General features: G+C 45.6%; 1 protein-coding gene across 1 annotated transcript in view; it reads left to right on the top strand.

Annotated features, from left to right (window-relative positions):
• The window catches only part of LOC115081145 (vomeronasal type-2 receptor 26-like), a 54794-nt gene that overhangs the window by 16255 nt on the left and 17376 nt on the right, over positions 1-21163 (top strand). Inside the window, exons 2-3 of the mRNA XM_029585651.1 lie at positions 427-550; positions 14626-15535. Of these exons, the coding sequence (XP_029441511.1) occupies positions 427-550; positions 14626-15535 (1034 nt within the window). The remainder of the gene's footprint in view (positions 1-426; positions 551-14625; positions 15536-21163) is intronic.

Consider the following 21163-nt stretch of genomic DNA (forward strand, 5'->3'; position numbering starts at 1 on the left):
GCCATCGGTGCCATTTTGTTTACTGACAGCTGACAGCCTGAGAGTAGGAGATCGCTCCCGGGACCCCCGCTGGACCACCAGGTACCTAAAAAATGTTTTGAGGGGGTCAGGAGGGTGGGGGATTCAAACTAATTAAATTTAAAGGGTTGGGGTGTTTTGTTTTTTTCGGCACGAGACAGCTGAACAAAATCGCTAAGAACTGCGGGAACGGAGATTTCCCATGGTTTTTCCCCGAACCCGATACAGGAAACGAGTCCGGTACTGATTCATATACCTAACTTTTACTATCCATATTTTTTTAGATCAATTTTTGAATTTTCATTTTTTTCACTTTTTCCAGTGTGTCTAACCTTATTCACCACTATTGCCTGAAGTTTATTAATAGATACATTTACTCTGTTCCTCTTCACACTTCTCTCTGTTAAGGCTCCTGTCTCTACCTGCAGCGAGAGCTGTGGTCCTGGGTTCCGGAAGGCCATTCTTGAAGGCCAACCTGCCTGCTGCTTTGATTGTGTCCCCTGCTCTGAAGATGAGTTTAGTAACCAAACAGGTGAGTGGTATTAATTACACTCATTAGTGAGAATATTTGGTAAGACTGAGGGTTGGTATTAGGGTTGTGCAGAAGAAAAAAAATTGTTTTGGTTCGTTTATTCGTTTCGTTGGGACCCCAATTCATTTCATTAGTTTCAAAGCAAAAAAATATATATATATATTTGTTTATTAGTTTGATTTGTTTTTCATTTGCCATTAAAGTCAATAGGGGAAGTATTGCAGCCCATTTTTGGCTGCAGAATTTGGGTTTTCTTATCAATTTGGATGAAACTTCTGGAAGCAATCATTAGAAGGGCAAAAGAGCTCCAAGGTACTTACACTATGGCAACGTGGCACCAAAGTGGCGTGAATAGCCTAAGGCACTGTAAAGGGACAAAGGGGTACCAGGAGTGGCAAGCGTGCTTTAACAGAGGTGCAAAGCAGCAGCAAGAGTGTCAAAAACACCCCAAAGCTTCAAAAGACAGCACCAATAACAGTTGCATGAACCCTCGAAGGCAGCATGAGAGGCAAAGTGGCACGACAAGTGGCATCAACATCCTACAGCACAATGAAGGGCGAACAAAGCAAGCAGAAAAGGTGTCAGAAAAAACCCCAAGGCGCCGATAAAGGGACAAAGCAGCAGAAAGACTAGCACCAACACACTGAGGAACCATGATAGTGGCAAGAACACCACAAGGAGTAGAGTCGTCTGATGTCTGGTGTATGGTAGCAAGGCAGAGTGGCAGAAAGGTGATAGGGGCAAGACAGGCAGGCACAGTGAAGGTAGAGTCAGGTCCCTCTGATTTTGATAGGGGAAAGAGAGGCAGGCACAGTGGAGATATAGTCAAGTCCCTCTGGTGTTCATAGGGGAAAGAGAGGCAGGCACAGTGGAGATATAGTCAGGTCCCTCTGGTGTTCATAGGGGCAAGACAGGCCAGCACAGTGGCGGTAGAGTCAGGTCCCTGTGGTGTTGATAGGGGCAAGACAGGCAGGCACGGTGGAGATATAGTCGTCCCTCTGGTGTTCATAGGGGCAAGACAGGCAGGCACAGTGGAGGTAGACAGGCCCCTCTGGTGTTGATAGGGGCAAGACAGGCAGGCACAGTGGAGGTAGTCAGGTCCCTCTGGTGTTGATAGGCAGGCACGGAGAGATGACTGCTGCTGCACCCTCCTCTGGAACCCCCTCCCCCTCATGTGGGCGGTGGGGTGGGGGGGGGGGTTGAATATAGCCCCCCCCTGCTTTCACCGTGACTATCTACCTGGGCATACTGTCCACCCGACCCGTCTTGAAACACGGACCAAGGAGTCTAACATGCATGCTAGGACCTGAAAGATGATGAATTATGCCTGGGTGGAGCCGCTGTGGGTGCAGATCTTGGTGGAGGTAGCAAATATTCAAAAAGAGCCCCAGGGAGAGTTCTCTTTTCTTTGTGAAGGACAGGGCACCCTGGAATGGGTTTGCCTCAAGAGTGGGGCCCGAGCCTTGGAAAGTGTGGCGGTTCCGTTGGCATCTAGTTAACTCTCGCTAGTATTTGAAAATATGGGGGAAATAGCAGAAATACAAATGAGAACTTTGAAGGTCAAAGTGGAGAAGGGTTCCATGTGAACAGAAGTTCAACATGGGTCAGTTCAGACTCCTGGGTTTTGCTCCCCACCAGCAGATGCAGACAAGTTTTGACTGACTCTGTCCTATACCCTCAGGTGCCACCTACAGTCTGTCAGTATTATGTGATATCAAACTGTTTACTTTGAAAAAATTAGTGTTCAAAGCAGGCCAGTCACCTGAATACTTCAGCTAGGAATAATGGAATAGGACTCCAGCTTTATTTTGTTGGTTTTCGGAACTGGGGCCATGATTAAGAGGGACAGCCAGGGGCATTCATATTGTACCACTAGAGTTGAAATTCTTGTACTGGTGCAAGACAAAGCAAAGCGAATGCATTTGCCAAGAATATTTTCATTAATCAAGAGTGAAAGTCAGAGATTCGAAGACGATCAGATACCGTCATAGTTCCGACCATAAACGATGCTGACTAGCGATCTGGTGGCATTATTCACATTACCTGCCGAGCAGTTCCCGGGAAACCAAGTCTTTGGGTTCCGGGGGGAGAATGGTTGCAAAGCTGAAACTTAAATATATTGACAGAAGGGCACCACCAGGAAGATGAAATTGTTCCATTCAACCTATTCTCAAAATTGAAATGGGTAAGACGCCCGGCTCACTGGCATGAAGCCGGGCATGGAATGCGAGTACCTAGTGGGCCACTTTTGGTAAGCAGAAATGGCGCTGCGGGATGAACCAAACACCGGGTTAAGGTGCTCATCAGACCCCAGAAAAGGTGTTGATTGATATAGACATAAGGCGTGAAACAGACAGGCACAGCAATGAGGTCAGGCCCTTGTAGCGTGACATAAGGTGCGAGACAGACATGCACAGCAAAGAGGTCAGGTCCATGTGCTGATATATCCAGAGCATATAAGATAGGCAGAGGTGCTGCAAGGCTTTAAAGTACTTTTTTCATCTTGGCATTCACAGGGAAAATCTGGAAACCCAAGCAAAGGCATGTTTATTTTCAAAAACACTAGCTTTTCCATTAACTCTGGTGCCAGCCTTGAGCGATGAGGGCTCATGATATTCCCTGTCATTGAAAATAAACGTTCACTGGGCACACTGGTTGGTGGACATGACAGATATTGCTGAGCCACTTTGGCTAGGTGTGGCCAGACAGTGGACTTGTGTGCCCAATATGCCAGCGGATCTGTCTCCATGTCCTCAGTGGGCTCTGCGAGATACAGTGTCACTGACATTTGTGCTGGTGTCTCCTTTGCTTGGGTGGGCTGAGAGTCCTTCATGCCAGCTGCTTTCTCTCTAGCCCATTCTATGCTATATTCCTGCACTTCTGTATTAACGTATGCAGGTATTCATTGTCTTGCTGCTTGGACTCCAACCCCAGAGCTGACTTCACTACCAGGGCCAGAGTGTGTGCAAAACAGATGTTCTGAAAGCCCCTGTCATATATTGCCTTTACCATGTTTGCACCAATGTCTGTGACAAAGAACCCTGCCTCATGTAGTTGCCACCCCTCCAGCATGTCTCTGATGCATGATAGAATATTGGCCGAGGTATGGGCCTCGTCTGTCAGGTGGGTGTGCAGTAAAGCCCACCTGCACCCTGATACTTGGTCATTAATAGAGCTGCTGCCTGCCCCTGCCTCAGCCAGGTCCCACCAGTGTGCTGTCAGGGAGAGGAAAGAGTGTGAAGCGTTCATGGTGGTCCAGATATCGCAGGTGAAATGCACACTCCCCTCTGCCTTAGCTAGCAGTGCTTGGATGCGACTGTGACACTGGTTGTAGAGGCTGGGGATGACCTTTCTGCTAAATGTGGTTCTGGAGGGGACTTTGTAATTTGGAGCTAAGACCTGCAGCAAACACTTGCAACCCAAATTCTCCACTACCTGCAAGGGCTGATCATCAAGGGCAATCATTTCCCCGATGCTCCTGGTTACAACTTTTGAGGCTGCCTGCATCCTTCCCCGGGATAGTGCTACCGAACACCACCCTATTTCCTCCATGGTGGGTTGTCGCTTCTGATGCATAGCAAGGGGCTGCTGGCCTGCCACTTGACTGCTGGAAGGGGCTGAGGGCGTGGGATGACTCTGCTCCTTTTCAACCACTTTACACTGCCTGGAAAAAAGGGTCCCCTGACTGGTACTGCCACCATCCCCAGATGTCAGCACTGATGGATGTTGCTTCTGCATATAATGCATCATTTCAGAATTAGTTAGATGGCCTACTTGCTTGCCTCTGCTAATATCCCTGGCACAGTAATTACACTGAGCAAAATGTGGGTCCTACCTCACTTTAAAGTGGCTCCAGATTTCTTTTGTGATCCCTTAAGAACATAAGAACATGCCATACTGGGTCAGACAAAGGGTCCATCAAGCCCAGCATCCTGTTTCCAACAGTGGCCAATCCAGGCCATAAGAACCTGGCAAGTACCCAAAAACTAAGTCTATTCCATGTTACCGTTGCTAGTAATAGCCTTTGGGGTGGATGCTGGCACTGGAGTTGAAGTAGTGGGTGCACCCTGAGAAGCAATGCCAGGGGCATCAGTCAGACGCTCTGCTTGCACTGACTGCTCTTCCTCATCATCATCACCAGTTTCCTCTCTTTCCTCCAGCACTGAAGTGGAGGCTAAGATGGAACTAACTAATCCTCCTAAACCTTTTTCAGCTATTATGTCTTCCATTTCTGATTAAGGAAATCCCATACAAGATGATTCTTCATCGGAATCAGAAGCAGTGATTGTGCTACATCGTCAGCGCTAACTAGAGTATGCTGTCGCACTGCTGCTTTTAGGTCTTGCTCTTTTGCTTTCTCCACTACCCCAACGGCCTTGAATGGCACAGCCTCCCCTTCCCTCTCCTCCAAAACAGGGTCAGAAATAGGTGGTGGCGGTGAATCATCTTTAAATTTAAGTTTTTTCTGGCTGGAACTGCCTGCCCCTCCAGAGATTTTGGATTGGAACAGGTCCATTTTTAACTTTAATGGGTACTGCCGCTTGAATTACCTCCTCTGTCAGTGCCTCCTCTGCCAGTGCTAATAACTCGACGTGTACCTTTCCCTGACATCATGGATTTTAATGTCACTGCCTACTGGGAATTTGGATTAAAAGGATTATTTCTTTATTGGTTGTACTGAACACCACTGTACCAATATGTGTGAGTGTGGAAAACTACACACACAGACACACAGTGCAGTGTCTTGCTGTACACTACCACTGAGTAGGGATGTGCAGCCAAAAGGTTTTCATTGCATTCGTGATTCGGATTTGTCGGGGCGCAAATGCGTTACATTCGGCCGTATGGTGCCCCGATGCGTTAATACGGCGAGTTAAATTCGTGTCCCGGCTAAAATTAAAATTAACTACAACCCCCCACCCTCCTGACCCCCTCAAGACTTACCAAAACTCCCTGGTGGTCCAGCGTGGAGTCCAGAAGCCATCCCTGCACTCGTTTGCCGGTTTCATCATGGCGCCGATAGCCTGTGTCACAGGGGCTACCGGTGCCATTGGTCAGCCCCTGTCACATGGTCACTGGTGCCATCTTGTGCTCCTACCATTTGACAGGGGCTGAACAATGGCACCGGTAGCCCCTGTGACATAGTATGGGCAAAGGCTATCGGTGCCATTTTGAGTCCTGGCATCGGACGGCCGGCGTGCAGGAGGTCGCTCCGGGACCCCCGTTGGACCCACAGGGACTTTTGGCCAGCTTGGGGGGACCTCCTGACCCCTACAAGACTTGACAAAAGTCCAGCGGGGGTCCGGGAGCGACCTCCTGCAACCCGGCCGTCCGATGCCAATACTCAAAATGGCGCCGATCGCTTTTGCCCTCACTATGTCACGAATGTAAACGAATGCACATTCCTAGGTATTAGAGGGTACAATGGTTCTGTCTCAGTCAGTTTAATGACCCCTGGATTTGTCAATAGGCACCATTATGCTTGTTCCTAGGGCTGCAAAAATGTAGGTGCATCAAGATGGCCAAGATTTGTCACCTCCCAGCTTTCCTGAAACTCACTTAGCAGAGAACAGCCCTCTGCTGCCTAGAAACAAATCCTTACAGTAGATGGGGGAAACACCAAATGTGCATAGAAGTGGCAAAATCCTAAATCCATCCCTGATTACAGGGTAATGCAGTTTCAATTCCAAGCAAATGTTTAAAGAAAAACATGTTCCAGCTTATATATTAAAATCTTAAAAAGTAGATTTCTTAGTGAAGAATTGCCTTCTGTTTTACTATTTTACTTTATTTATTTAAGATTTTTAAATACCGCACCCTACAATCAATGTTGATCTGGGCGATTTACAATATAACATTCACAATGTTAGACACTAAAACTCTTATGACATTTAAAAAATAATAAAATCATCAAACGGTATATATAACAACTAAAAATATGCAATGAAAAATTGACAAAAAAGGAAAAAAAAAGAAAAACCATGTACTTCCGGACATGCCTCAATTTATTAATCTATGTTGACAGAAACCTTTTTATCTTGTGTTGCCAATAGCTTTTTTAAAGACGTATGTTTTTTAAATTTTTTTAAACTTTTTTTTATGTTCAATTGTTTTTATTAAAGTAACAAGCTTCACATATACAGAACCAGAGTACCATTGAATAATACAGTGAAGAAGACAGAACTTTCAAACTTCAAGTGCTAAAAAATCTGAAACCACTCCTCCACTTCAGTGACTTCCGTCTAGTAGTCCAGTCTTTAATTCTGTCTAAGTTAGACTACTGCAACTCTCTATTGCTAGGTCTTCCAGTCTTATCTAAAAAACCCCTACAGATGGTGCAGAACTCTGCGGCGAGGTTACTCACCAACACAAATAAAAGAGCCCACATCACACCAATTCTCCACAGCCTTCACTGGCTTCCTATAAAAGCCAGAATTACCTTCAAGTCATTATCAATGATCCACAAGGATATTATGGGCATCGCCCACCTAAATCTAAACTCGCAACTCTGCCCTCACACATCACAAAGACCTATCAGATACAATTACAAAGGTTCCTTATATGCTCCCCCGATCAAAACTTCACTAACTAAAAGAGCACTCTCCACAGCCGGGCCCACCCTCTGGAACTCATTACCGCCGGATCTACGCCAAGAGACATGTCATCTAACTTTTAAGAAAAACCTAAAAACATGGCTCTTCCGGCAAGCCTATCCAGAATCGCAGGAACACTCCGACACCGGTCAAAGAGCAAAATAGTCCACTATAAAGTTCCACTATAAGTTCCACGACCGCCCATACCCCCTCAAGGCCCTATTATGCCTGATCTGGACAGACCACGTATTTTAAAAAGACTCCTTTGTTGATGCATTAGTTCTCTAGCTCATGTATTACTCACGTTTTTTTTTTTTGCCCATCAACACTGTTCTCTGTTACCTGTATATCCCTATTTAGCCTACCCTCTTCTTTAACTATTCCCTACATTTATTCATGTTATTTTGACGAGACATTGTTGTCTATTTAATATTTAATAATTATGTTCTTATGTTCAGAAACTCTGTTTAATGTAACGCCTCAACCGCGACAGTTTTGTTCTATGTAAACCGACCTGATTTGATATTTGTATTGAGAATGTCGGTATATAAAAATCCTAAATAAATAAATAAACATAGTACTGGGTGATACACAAGAATTATCTAATACAATACAGTGAGTTAATAAAATTAAATACAATAAAAGAAAATAAATAAAAAGAAAAGTAAAAATAGAAAGCAGTAAAATAAAATAAAATAACTAATTTGCCCAAGAAAAGAACTAAGTTACTAAACCAAATAATTAGTAGGAAGAGGGGAGATGTTGCGCTCGGGGGTGGACCCTTGTCCTGGAGCAGTGGAGAATGGCTCCCTGGTAGGGACCAGGAAGCACCTGCCCCAGGGGGCAGAGCACTGGAGGAGGCAGAGTCTAGGATGAGCTTCACCAGTAGAAGCCCACAATCTCCCTGGGAGGAGCCCATAGGGACCCGGGCCGCTTGGACTTAGCTGGGCCTCGCAGGGTCTCCTGGAGAGATGGTAGGCAGGCGTACCCATGGACAGGAGAGGAGCGCATTCAGGTTTGAGACTGGAGGTCAGATGGAGCAAGGAGGACCAGAACAGCGTAGGCGATGACAAGGCAAGGGACAGAGCCAGAATCTGAAGACATAGTCAATCAGGCAGAGGTCAGAATCCGATGGTCAGTCCGAGGGGTGGTCAACAAAGCAGAGGTCAGGTTCTGGAGGTCAGATGAAGTCACAGGCATGCTGAGGTCAGAAGGCAGGCAGCAGGCAGAAGGTTCAAGGATCAGGCTGAGGTCAGTACCAGAGAGTCAGTCCGGAGGTACTACCTGGGAAGACGACAGACGAACACAGGAACAGAAGGACGCTGGAACAGTAGGATGCAGGAACAAGGCTGGAACAGAAGGATCCTGGAACAAGGCTGGAATGAGACTGGAACAAGACTGGAACGAGACTGGAACAAGCTTAGCAAACAGTGACAATCTTAACAGGATACCGACCCGATTGCCAAGGCAAGGAAGTGCAGGCACGAACTTCCTTAAGTAGTTCCTTCAATCAGGGCGCGCCGCAGAGGTAGGACCCACCCCTGGCCCTACAAGAGGCCGGGCGGTCCGCGTGCACGTAGGAGCGTGGCCAATGCCACAGAAGACACTGAACTCCGATGTGAGGCCTGGTGCGCAGTGGAAGGCCCAGCAACCGCCGCAGCAGGACACCTAGGCCTGGAAGAGCTCATGGCTGCCACCAGGGAGGCTGACCTGGGACCTGCAGAAGAGCCAGGGAGGTGAGCAGGCCCATGCACGGGCCGGGTGCGAACAGGACGCGCAACAAGAGCGCAGTGCCAGTCTCATTGAATAACGTAAAATAATTGTCTAATAACTTCTACACGTGAGACCAGGAGGTTAGGTGATGATAGTTAACCGCCATTGCCTTTTCATATCTACTATATAAACAAACTGAGTGTTGCGCTCGTTGCATCCCTCACATCAGGCCCCTGGAGAAGCTGCTCTGGCGTACCTACGGTCTGCAGGGGGCTCCCGGTCCCCTTCGGGCTGTTCCTCCATGCTCCCCGTCTCGGTCGGCCGCACCACCGCTGATGCCAATGCTACACTTGCCCCCCTAGGCACGCTCAATCCTTTGAGACTCCTAAAGGGCCAGCAGCGGGAAAATACCCCATGTCCCTCATCGATGACGTCAGGACAGGGGACTATTTAAGTCTTGCCTGACCATTAGGCCCTCATCTCAGCAATGGGACCTACTCTTTCCAGAGTGCGAGTTGTTTGTTCTGGTTCCTAATTCCTGCTCCTGGTTCCTGGTTCCCATTCCTGGTTCTTGTCCTTCCTCCTCACCCCCATCCATCTGCTCTCCTGGCTCTGACTCTGCTTCATTCCTGGATTCTGCCTTGCTTTCTGCCTGCCCTGACCATCTGCCTGTTCTACGACTCTTCCTGTTTGCCGCCTGCCCCAGCTATTGGACTGTGCCTGGTTACTATCATCCACTGCCTGCCATGACCTCTGGTATGTCTGACGTTGCTTCGGTCTCCTGTCTTCTGGAATTGTCATCTACGAGAGACCCGCGCCTAAGTCCTGCCGGCCTCATTACCCAAGGATTCAACCTGCGGTGAACATGGGCTGCTACAGGTGAAGGTCCTGTTGGGTCTCCTCTCCCGAAGCCGCCTCCTGACAACAAGGACCTATTGGGTCCATCTGCCTGCCCATCTGCCTGGTTGTAGCATCAACCTCATCTCGGCTAGGGGTCCACCGAGCAACACAGAGTTCCACCAAAAATGTTCATTAAGCACATCACTGTGCTTCCAGAAGGATAGAATGATGACTTCAGGCCATGGGACTTTTTAAACCCTGCCTGACCGTCAGTTCCTCGCCTCAGCAACAGGTCCCACTCTGCCTCAGAGATGCTGGTTGTTCCGTGTTCCAGTTCCTGCCTGATTCTGCTCCGTGTTCCAGTTCCTGCCTGTTCCTGTTCCTTGTGTTCCTGATCTTGCCCCACATTCCAGTTCCTGCCTAGCCTCCAGTTCCTGGTCCCTGCTCCACTCATTCTTCTCCGTGACCGCTCTTCTGGTCCTGACCTCGGTACGTTCCTGGATTTCATCTTGTATGCTGCCTTCCCTAACCATCTGCCTGTTCTTTGGTTTCTCTTGCTCACCACCTGCCCTGACCTTTGGCCTCCTTCTGAACACTGTTGCTAGCCACCTGCCTCAGACCTCTGGTACGCCTGACTTCATTTTCTCATCATGGGATTCATCGTCATCTGGAGACTCATGCGTATTTACACCAGCCAGCCCTGGAACCTAAGGGCTCAACCTGCAGGGAAAGAGGCCTGGTATTGGTGAAGGTCCTGTACCCGCCAACGATGATGAAGACCTGCAAGGGGTCTCCTCCTGTAGGTAGCGCCAACTTCATCTCAGCTAGGGGTCCACCATGCAACAATCGGTTATTTACTCTCAGATAATAGAAGGACTAGGGGACACTCCATGAAGTTTGCAAGTAGCTCATTTAAAACATATCGAAGAAAATTCTTTTTCACTCAGCACATAGTTAATCTCTGGAATTCATTGCCAGAGGATGTGCTTACAGCAGTTAGTGTAACTGGGTTTTAAAAAAAGTTTGGATAAATTCCTATAGAAAAGGTCCATGAGATTTATTTATTTATTTATTTATTTATTTATTTATTTATTTATTGTTTGTTTGTTATACCGAGTTGGGTACTTGCCAGGTACTTGTGACTTGGATTGGCCACTGTTGAAACAGGATACTTGGCTTGATGAGCCTTTGTTCTGACCCAGTATGGCATTTCTTATGTTCTTATGTGGTTTGGTGATGGCAGCAAGGAGTAAAACACTGCTTCCCTAAAAACAATTATGCAAAAGGTAATGTGGCCAGGCAGAGTAAAATTCACAAAATTATATCCCATATCTTCTGCCAAAAGGAAGAAACAATAGTACACTCAAAAAGCATATGGGATAGCATTGCTCTTGGGAGAGAGCATGACCAACATTGATGTGAGTGTAGCAAACCTGCCCGAAAAAATTTCCACGGGGTCCATACCGCCCTATGTGAAATAAAAAATGAAGTTTGAGTTAAACTGGAAGACAGTGAGATGCATAACAATGATACCCACAAATATTTCCAATTCACCTCTGCAGGAGAGCAACTGCACTCTGAACACCAGAAAGAATAGAGGTCACCATTCCAGATGACTCATCCAGCGATGTGAGATATGCCTCCAAAGCCTCCAGGGCCTCAAAGGTTTTGGTTTGTCTATGGCAAGTAACCCTCATATCGGCTGGATATAGCAGACGAAAACAAGCGCCTAAAGCTTCCAGGCACGGGTGTAATATCAGAAGGGCCTTCCTACAGGCCGCTGTAGATTTTGCCAGATCAGGAACAAAGAGAATCCTTGGTAAGAGATCGGCACCTACAGGCCGCTGTAGATTTTGCCAGATCAGGAACAAAGAGAAGCCTTGGTAAGAGATCGGCACCTTGGCTTGTGCCGTCGATAATATTTCCAGTACTTGCGGGTATCGCAGTAGTTTGAGGATAATAGGCTGCAGATGCTTGAAGTGTGTTGGCTGCCAAGAAGGAATATGGTGAGATGTTCAATCTCTAGAGGAAAATCGATTTTGAGGTGAAGACATGTGGGAATGAGATCGGTCAGGAACTTTATGACATCAGAGTCTTCCGATACTTTTGAAATTCCTAACAGGTGAATATTATTCTACCTGTTCCTGTTGGAGAGGTCTTCGAGATCCCATTGCAAGTGCTCCACTTTTTGCGAGAGAATGGGAAGTTGCGCAGACGTTAAAAGCAGAGATTCTGTTTGCGCTTCTACCCCTTCAAGGCCGGAAACAAAATTAGAGAAGCATTGCGATAATTCCGAGAGGTCCTCGTGGATCACAACCGTAGAGTCCATGTTATTTTGGAGCATTTCTTTTAGTGATCTGTGCTCCGTTAGGATGGGGTCCACCTATGCTATCTTCCTCATAGAGGAGGACCTGTCAGGAGATGTAGGGTTGGCCTTTGCTCGTTTAGTTCCTCCTCCGGTTGTGAAGGCTGCCTCTATCTTCCCAGACTTCGACACTGACATTATAGATGTGCAAGTGAAGCAAAAAAAAAATGCTGCTCAGCGTAGATTTAAGAGCAGAGATATCCCATACATGTGCGGATTTCTCAGAGCATATGGATTACGCGGCCATCTTGGTCGCTGCTCAAGAGCACCACCCAATTTCCTTGTGTTTTATTTATTTATTTGAAAGAAATTGTACATGCAGAATCCAACATTCACAGCAGGGTACAAGAACATGCATAATAAAAACAAAAATATATCTAGCAATTGATATCAATAAATGAATAGACTGCATCCCATACCAAACATCAGCCTTCATTGAACTTAGCTGAAGTAACAACTAAGTAAAGCAGAGAACATTATCAAATGAAAGCATGTCTACAAACCCTGATAAGAACATAAAAACATAAGAAATTGCCATGCTGGGTCAGACCAAGGGTCCATCAAGCCCAGCATCCTGTTTCCAACAGAGGCCAAAACCAGGCCACAAGAACCTGGCAATTACCCAAACACTAAGAGGAACCCATGCTACTGATGCAATTAATTCTCCGACATACACCAATACAAGGGAATGCTTGTGCTATGGTGTAGCTTCTGTACGGTGGCTCTATTAAAGGACAACCAATTGGTGGGTGTCCTTTTCTTTCGCCCCGTCTATTATTCTTTATTTTTATTATCCAGGTTTAGTGATAAATCAATTTTTGTTTATCAATTTTTTCTTAAGCTATTTTCATAAAAACCCCAATCTCCCCGTTCGCTGAGGCGACCCGTTGATTGTAAATAAATTTTTATCAGGGCATCCGTCTCTATTTCTTCTCATGGGTTCGCGTCTACCTTTGCCCTCACTACGTCATACACCGGCGCCATTTTGAAGATTGGCAATACGGCCCGCGTGCAGGAGGTCACTCCCGGACCCCCGCTGGACTTTTGGCAAGTCTTGTGGGGGTCAGGAGGCCCCCCCAAGCTCGCCAAAAATCCCTGGGGGTCCAGCCAGGGTCCGGGGGTGATCTCCTGCACTCGTGACGTCGGGAGCCAGGAACCAAAATGGCGCCGGCGCTACCTTTGCCCTGTCACATGATAAGGACAAAGGGCCACCAGCGCCATTTCTCAATGCAGCCGTGGCCAGAGAGCTGGAGATCGCGTCGGGACCCCCCCACTGGACCCCAGGTAATTTAAAACATTTTGGGGGGATTCGGGAGGGTGTGGGATTTGTTTTAAAGGTTCGGGGTGGGTTTTAGGGTTTTTTTGGTGTGCCGGTTTTCCAGCGCCCTATTTAACGATACAATACAAATGCCCCTGACGATAAATCGGGGGATTTGTATTGTATCATGCACTCTAACGATTTTGGATGATTTTAAAATTATCTGACGATAATTTTAATTGTTCAAAAATGATTCACATCCCTATTAGTTACTAACCGGAAATTAATCCCTCTTCATCACTAAAAGCTTGCCTGAAAAATTAGGTTTACACCTTCTTTCTCAAGGTTTGAATGCACTAAATCATACTTTTAGGCCCTGTGATGTTTTCCTGAGTTGAAGTCCCTCAGTGGTTTGCAGATAATAAGTAATTTATGATGTGCCATCTTCAAGAAGAGACCTATAAGGACCTGGAAGCTAACATGGTAATGTCTATCTGTTGGAGGGAAACTGACCTAGGTGCCCAGATAAACCAGTACCTCCAGGGAACAATGGTCATCATCTAATGCACATACTATGCAAACCAGCACATCCCTGGAAAGCACAATGGCAATGATTAATAGAGTAAAGGGGTATGGAAGACTCCATGAGAGATTATGGCAGCAGACTTACAAATATGTGGGGAGACAGGGATTTAATCTGAGGGTCAGAGACTGTTCAGGGTCAGACAGAGGGGATGAACAAGAGTGCTAGGTTCAATCATAATAATTTCCTGTTGAAGTTAGCTGGTAACATTAATTATCTCATTTCTTTTGGATGATTGAATAGAAAATAACACAACTATGAAAGAATTCTGTCTTCCATAGGACTGTGAAAGTAAATAAAATATTTATATGAACTGCTATGGTAAAAGGCTTCATGTCCAAGGGATAATTTGTCCATTTAGACTTTATTGTATGGATTTCACCAGGCAGAACAATAAGCCTTTTTCTTTTGCCATATTTAATTTAATGTATTAATTTACAAACTGCAATTCCATTTGAAAATGTTTACTGAAGGCAGGATTCAAGACAGCAAAGCTTCCACAAGCAAGTTACATTTAAAAAAAAAAATGCAACATCAATATTATCATTACAAATTATACACAAAATAATTATGCCTCCACTAACAGGCTACATAGATTTAGCTTGTAATTCAACAAGATGATATAAAAAAGATGGGACAAGATAAAGAATCTCTTAAGGTAAATGATGTTCCCATGCAAAATTTCCTCATCAGAGCCGCATCTGGCATTTCTTCTTCCTGCAGATGCCACGGAGTGCATGAAGTGCCCCGATGACCAATGGCCTACCAGGAGACAAGATGGATGCCAGAAGAAGACCATTGAATTTCTCTCCTATCAAGAACCATTGGGCATTGTTTTGGCTGTTATCTCAGTGCTTGGTGCCCTGATGCCAGCTGCTATCCTTGTTGTCTTCATCCAGAACCGCCACACCCCAGTTGTGAAAGCAAACAATCGTGAATTGAGCTATCTCCTGTTATTAGCCCTCATCCTGTCCTTTGGGTGCTCATTAGTGTTCATAGGCCACCCCACAACACTGACCTGCATGGTGCGTCAGATGGCATTTGGCATTGTATTTGTTATATGCATTTCTTGCCTGCTGGCCAAGACCATCATGGTGGTCATAGCCTTCAAGGCCACCAAGCCAACCAGCAACTTAAAGTTATGGGTGGGACCACGACTGCCCAACACCATGGTATTAGCCTGCAGCCTGGTTCAGGTCCTTATCTGTGTCACTTGGCTGATAGTGGCTCCCCCATTTTTCCAAATGAGCATGAAATCCCAGATGGGAAAGATAGTCCTTGAATGCAATGAAGGATTATTGGCTGCATTCTGCTGCATGCTGGGATACATGGGCTTGTTGTCTACTATCAGCTTCATTGTAGCGTTTTTAGCTAGAAAGTTGCCTGATAGCTTTAATGAGGCTAAGTTCATCACCTTCAGCATGCTTATATTCATTGCTGTCTGGCTTTCTTTCATTCCTGCTTATCTAAGCACAACAGGAAAATACACAGTGGCTGTGGAAATATTTGCAATTTTGTCCTCCAGTGCTGGGTTGCTGGTTTGTATATTCTTCCCCAAATGCTATATCATCCTAATCAGACCAGACATGAACACAAAGCAATTCCTAATGGGGAAAGCCATAGGGAGCCTCAAGTAAACAATGTGGGGTATATTTTCAAAGGGTTATGCGGGTAACCCTTTAAAACCCCCCCTGCGCACCAAACCTATTTTGCATAGGCTCGGCAGCACATGCAAGCCCCAGGACGCGCGTATGTCCCGGGGCTTGAAAAAGGGGGCGGGGAGTGGCACGCGCATGTTATAAAATCGGGAGTAGATTTGTGTGTGCCGGGTTGCGCGCACAAATCTACGCCAGCGAGTATGTTTTAAAATTTGGCCCTGTATTTGCATTGCATATTATTCATTAATAAACATCTGAGTTTGCATGATGTAATCTTGTTTTCTTAAAATACAGTTTCTTGAAGCAGCAGCCCTAGTAAATAAGGACTTGCTTGACAGTTGATCTAAAAAAATCACCCCTCTGTGAAGCTGAATATTAAAACTTAGAAGTAACATGGCTGAGTCAACACATTTATTTATGTATTTATTTATTTTTTAAAATGTTTGTACAGCACTTCTTCATAGGGAAGTATTGAAGCATTTTCCAATAAAAACATACATAATAAAATAAGATGTACAACAATACAAATCATTATGACAACGTGAACATAAGGCAATATATTTCTCATAAAAAGGAGGGGTTACATAAACTCACATCAAAACTAGAGAAATGGAGCCTTAAGTAGGAGCTAAATGATTAAATGCCAAGCTGCAGAAATAGGATTTTAATTTTTTTTTTATTCTTTAGAGCTGGATTTAAGCCTTAAGGAATCATGGAGAGAATTCCATAATATAGGACCTGCAACCGAGAAGGCACACTATCTTGTTAAATCTAAACTGGCTAGTTTTATGAAAGGTACTTCAAGGAGACTTGTTTAATGAACAAAGATGACAAATCAGTTGATAAATATGTAAACTTGAACATAACCAAATTGACAAAGTTGTATAAAGGACATTGTGAATAATCATAATGATTTAGTATTGAATGCGGTAAGAGACAGGCAGCCAAAGTACTGAAGCAAGAACAGGTGTTATATGATCGCAATGCTTTGCATCAACCAAGATGCGTGCAGCAGCATTTTGGATCAGTTGAAGGGGGCAGATAGTAGAGATGTGCATTCTCTTTTCACGAATTAGGCAATTTCAACGAAATTGCCTAATTCATCCTAGTTCGGGGGACCCGAACCCCGAAACGTGTTTTCCCCGAACTTTGGGAAACATTTGTTTTTCGGGTTAGAGCGGGGGGGGGGGGGGGCACATTTATTTAAAAAAACCCAAAACCCTAACCCTGAAAGCCCTGGTGGTCCAGCGGGATCCCGCAAGTGATGTCTCCCTCTCGGGCTGTCGGGCCTGCCAGGAATCAAAATGGTGCCAGTGGCCCTTTACCCTTACCATGTGATAGAGGCTGTCGGTGCCATTGGTCAGCCCCTGTCACATGGAAGGAGCAATGGATGGCCCATGCCATTTTCTAAGATGGTGCTGGCCGTCCATTGCTCCTACCATGTGACAGGGGCCGACCAATGGCACCGGTAGCCCCTGTCACATCGAAAGGGCAAAGAGCACCAGTGCCATTTTGATTCATGGCAGGCCCGAAGGCCCACAGCCCGAGAGGGAGACATCGCTCTCGGGACCCCGCTGGACCGCCAGGGCTTTTAGTAAGTCTTGGGGAGGGATAGGGATGGTGGGGGGGGGGGTTTATAATAAAGTGAAATTGAAGGGTTGGGGTGGTTTTTTTCCTATTCTGATTTTTTTTCGATTCGTTTTTCCCGGTTCGTTTTTCCTGATCTGTACCGCCGAAAAACGACCCGCAGGAAAACAAATTTTTCCCACGAAGCGCCCGGACCGAAACCCGACCCGACATGGAAAAATGAAGCTCATCTCTAGCAGATAGTAGTCAGTGGATGGAAGACCTAGCTTTAGAGCATTGCAATAATCAAGGCCTGTAAGAATTAGGGCCTGTAATACAGTCCGGAAATCATGTGGATATAGTAGTGGCTTAAGGCGCTTTAGTAGATGAATCTTGAAAAATGATGTTTTAAACGAAGCAGAAATATTGTTAGACATGGATAGAGCAGAGTCAATGGTGATTCTGAGATTACAGACTTTCATTGTAATGGGGATAGTATAATTATTAAGGTGAAGGTAAGTAGGAGGTTGACAGTGGAATAGGGGACAGGTGTAATATCTCAGTTTTTAAGGGGTTGAGTTTCAAGCGGTTGTGAATTAACCAAATATTAATAGAGTTGATGCACAGTTTCACAAAAGAGAGTGTATGTGACCAAGAGTTGCTATAGGGGAGAAAAAATTGAATGTTGTTGGCATAGATTTTGAAATCTACGCCTACACTTGCCAAAAGGTGACACAGAGGAAAGAGGTAAATGTTAAACAAAATGGCTGATAATGATGATCCTTGAGAAACACCAGATGGAAAAGTATACCAATGGGAATGATATGTGCCTATATGTATTTGTTGAGGGTGATAAGTTAGGAAGGACCTAAACCAGTTAGAACATAAGAACATAAGATGTCATACTGCATCAGCCAAGGGTCACTCAGGCCAAGTATCCTGTTTCCAACAGTGGCCAATCCAAGTCACAAGTACCTGACAAGTACCCAAACATAAAATAGATCATAAGCTACTATTGCTAATTAATTACTGTAATAGCATTTTACATATTTTTCATCTAGGATCTTATCCAAAACCTTTTTAAACCCAGTTACACTAACTGCTATAACCACATCCTCTGGCACTGAATTCCAAAGCTTAACTATGCGCCGAGTGAAAAATAATTTTCTTTGATTTGTTTTACATGAGCTACTTGCTAACTACATGGAGTGCCCCCTGCTCCTTCTATTATCTGAGAGAGTAAATAACCAATTTACATTAACTTGTGCAAGTCCTTTCATGATTTTTTAGACTTCTATCATATTGCCTCCTCAGTTGTCTCTTCCCCAAACTGAACAAACCTAACTTCTTTAGCCTTTGCTCATAGGGCAGCCGTTCTATGCCCCTTATCATTTTAGTCGCCCTTCTCTGCACTTTCTCCAGTTGAGGTGTTGAATGCACCTGAGATATATAACAAATCCTCTAATGATTGTATTGAATCTATATATATATAAACGCCAAAGCCCTCACTGACTCACTCACTCACTAACTCATCACTAATTCTCCCACTTGTCGAGTACCTACAAGGCTGAAACTTGGCACCAGCATTCCCTATCATGTCCTTGGAAACATTAACCGCATTTCACTGTCCTACATTTGATGGTGCATTCCATACCGGCATTTAATGTAACACCCCGCCAGGGTCACGTCAGAATGGGATATCATCACTAATTCTCCCACTTGCAGCTATCAATCTGTTGCAAATCTCTGCAAGGAGATAGCAATCTGATGTGCTTTCTGCTAGAAGTAGCAATCTGTTAGAAAGCTCTGTTGATAAAGCTCAGTGATGAGCTATCTGTTGTTATTTAGAATAGTTGTGGGTGGATCCTTGGACCAGTGGCAGATGACCATGCCCTCGGGGAAAATCTCGAGAGGGATCACTGGTCAGGCTTAGTGTAGGAGACAGACACACACTAGTTCTTTTATTAGACAATATAGTAAACCACCAGAGGTGACAGCAGTGAGCTGGAAGTGCCCGGCTGGGCTGTAGTCCCTCAGGTACTGGAACAGCGATCCCCAGGTAGCTGACCGGTAGAGAACTAAGAAAGTGAGTAGGTAAGATATGCAGAGTTCTGGAACAAGTCCTTGTTGGTAACACTCACACAATAGTCTCTTAAGGCAACCCAGGAGTTGGAATGCATTAGGCCCTCAAGGAGCGAGTACCTGGTCCCAGGGAAAGCTCTGAGAGATAGATGGAAACTCACTGATGTTGTTAGCAGCGATGACTTCTTAGCAGAAGTGATATCCAGGGGCAGGTCCAGGACGTGGGCCCTCGAGGAGCGAGTACCGGTTCTGGACTGCGACCTGAAAAGAAAAGAGAGAGAGCGAGGCCCCCGAGGAGCGGGTACCTCTAGTGAAGTCCAATGAGGCAGAGTAGCTGTGTTTGCGGAGAGTGAATCTCATCCGCAGCGACCAGGAGGAACTGAACCCCTTGCTAACTCATCTTGTTAGCAAAAACTGAGACCTTAAATATCTGGAGCTCATGACATCATCTCAGGGGGACGCCCCTGAGGTTCGCGCCAATGCTGGTACATCAGTCAGGCAGCGCGCACATGTGCCCCCTAGGTATCTGGTTAACATGGCGGCTTGCAGCATCCAGCCGGTCCGGGAACACCGGAGGAGGACTGCACGGAGACGCCGCAGCAGCCAGACCCCCATCAACCCCGAAGGGAGTTGCCAACTAGGTAAGGTGGGCGGAGCAGAGACGTCGGACAGCGACGGACACAACATTTTACGAGTACCTACAAGGCTGAAACTTGGCACCAACATTCCCTATCATGTCCTTGGAGAACCTAACTGCATCTCACTGTTCTACATCTGATGATACGTTCCAAACCGCCAGCTAACGCAACACCCCACCACGGTCACGTCAGAATGGGATATCATCACTAATTCTCCCACTTGCCGAGTACCTACAAGGCTGAAACTTGGCAACGCCATTCTCTATCATGTCCTTGGAAAATCTAACCACTTTTCACTGTCCTACATTCAATGGTTCATTCCATACCGCCATCTAACACAACACCCCACCAGGGTCACGTCGGAATGGGATATCATTATTAATTCTCCCTCTTGCGGAGTACCTACAAGGATGAAACTTGGCACCGGCATTCCCTATCATGTCCTTGCAAAAACTAACAGCTTCTCACTGTCCTCCATTCGATGGTTCGTTCCATACCACCTTCTACTGCAACACCCCTCCAGGGTCACGTCAGAATGGGATATGAATAGCAGTCCATAATGCAGGATATGCCGTGCCAATCATGCAGTAGTACATTGTACATTACAGCTATAGATATAAACTCCAAAGCCCTCACACACTCAAAACAATTACTTTGCAACTTGTGTTAAATAAACTCACACAATTCTATCAACTACTCCACCGTATCGAAGCACGGGTATTCCACTAGTGAAGATATAAGTAACGTATCCATGTGGTGTCCTTTCCAGAAATCCTGCTGATTTCAATGAAAAATGGCATTGTTTCTGATGTAATCCAGTATATCACTGGAGCAAAGATGCACTCTGCAATTGTATTATATACACCAAAAGCACAAAGAAGACTTTACTTGGTCATAGCATAGTATTTTAAAGTTCTTTTATTTTATCACGGTGACTCCTTTCAGTGAAACACAGTGTTTGACAACAGGGTACTTGCCAGGTTCTTATGGTCTGGATTGGCCACTGTTGGAAACAGGATGCTGGGCTTGATGGACCCTTGGTCTGACCCAGTATGGCATGTTCTTATGTTCTTATGTTCTTACCCAACACGGACCCGTGTTTCGCCAGTCCGGCTGCTTCGGGTGGATATTTTTAACAACAGTCTGAATGTTACTGAAATAACTTGTGACACAGACTGTTGTTAAAAATATCCCCCCGAAGCAGCCAGACTGGCGAAACACGGGTCCGTGTTGGGGACTGTTGTCAAACACTGTGTTTCACTGAAAGGAGTCACCGTGATAAAATAAAAGAACTTTAAAATACTATGCTATGACCAA

Source organism: Rhinatrema bivittatum, chromosome 19, assembly GCF_901001135.1.
Source record: "Rhinatrema bivittatum chromosome 19, aRhiBiv1.1, whole genome shotgun sequence".
NCBI lineage: Eukaryota > Metazoa > Chordata > Amphibia > Gymnophiona > Rhinatrematidae > Rhinatrema > Rhinatrema bivittatum.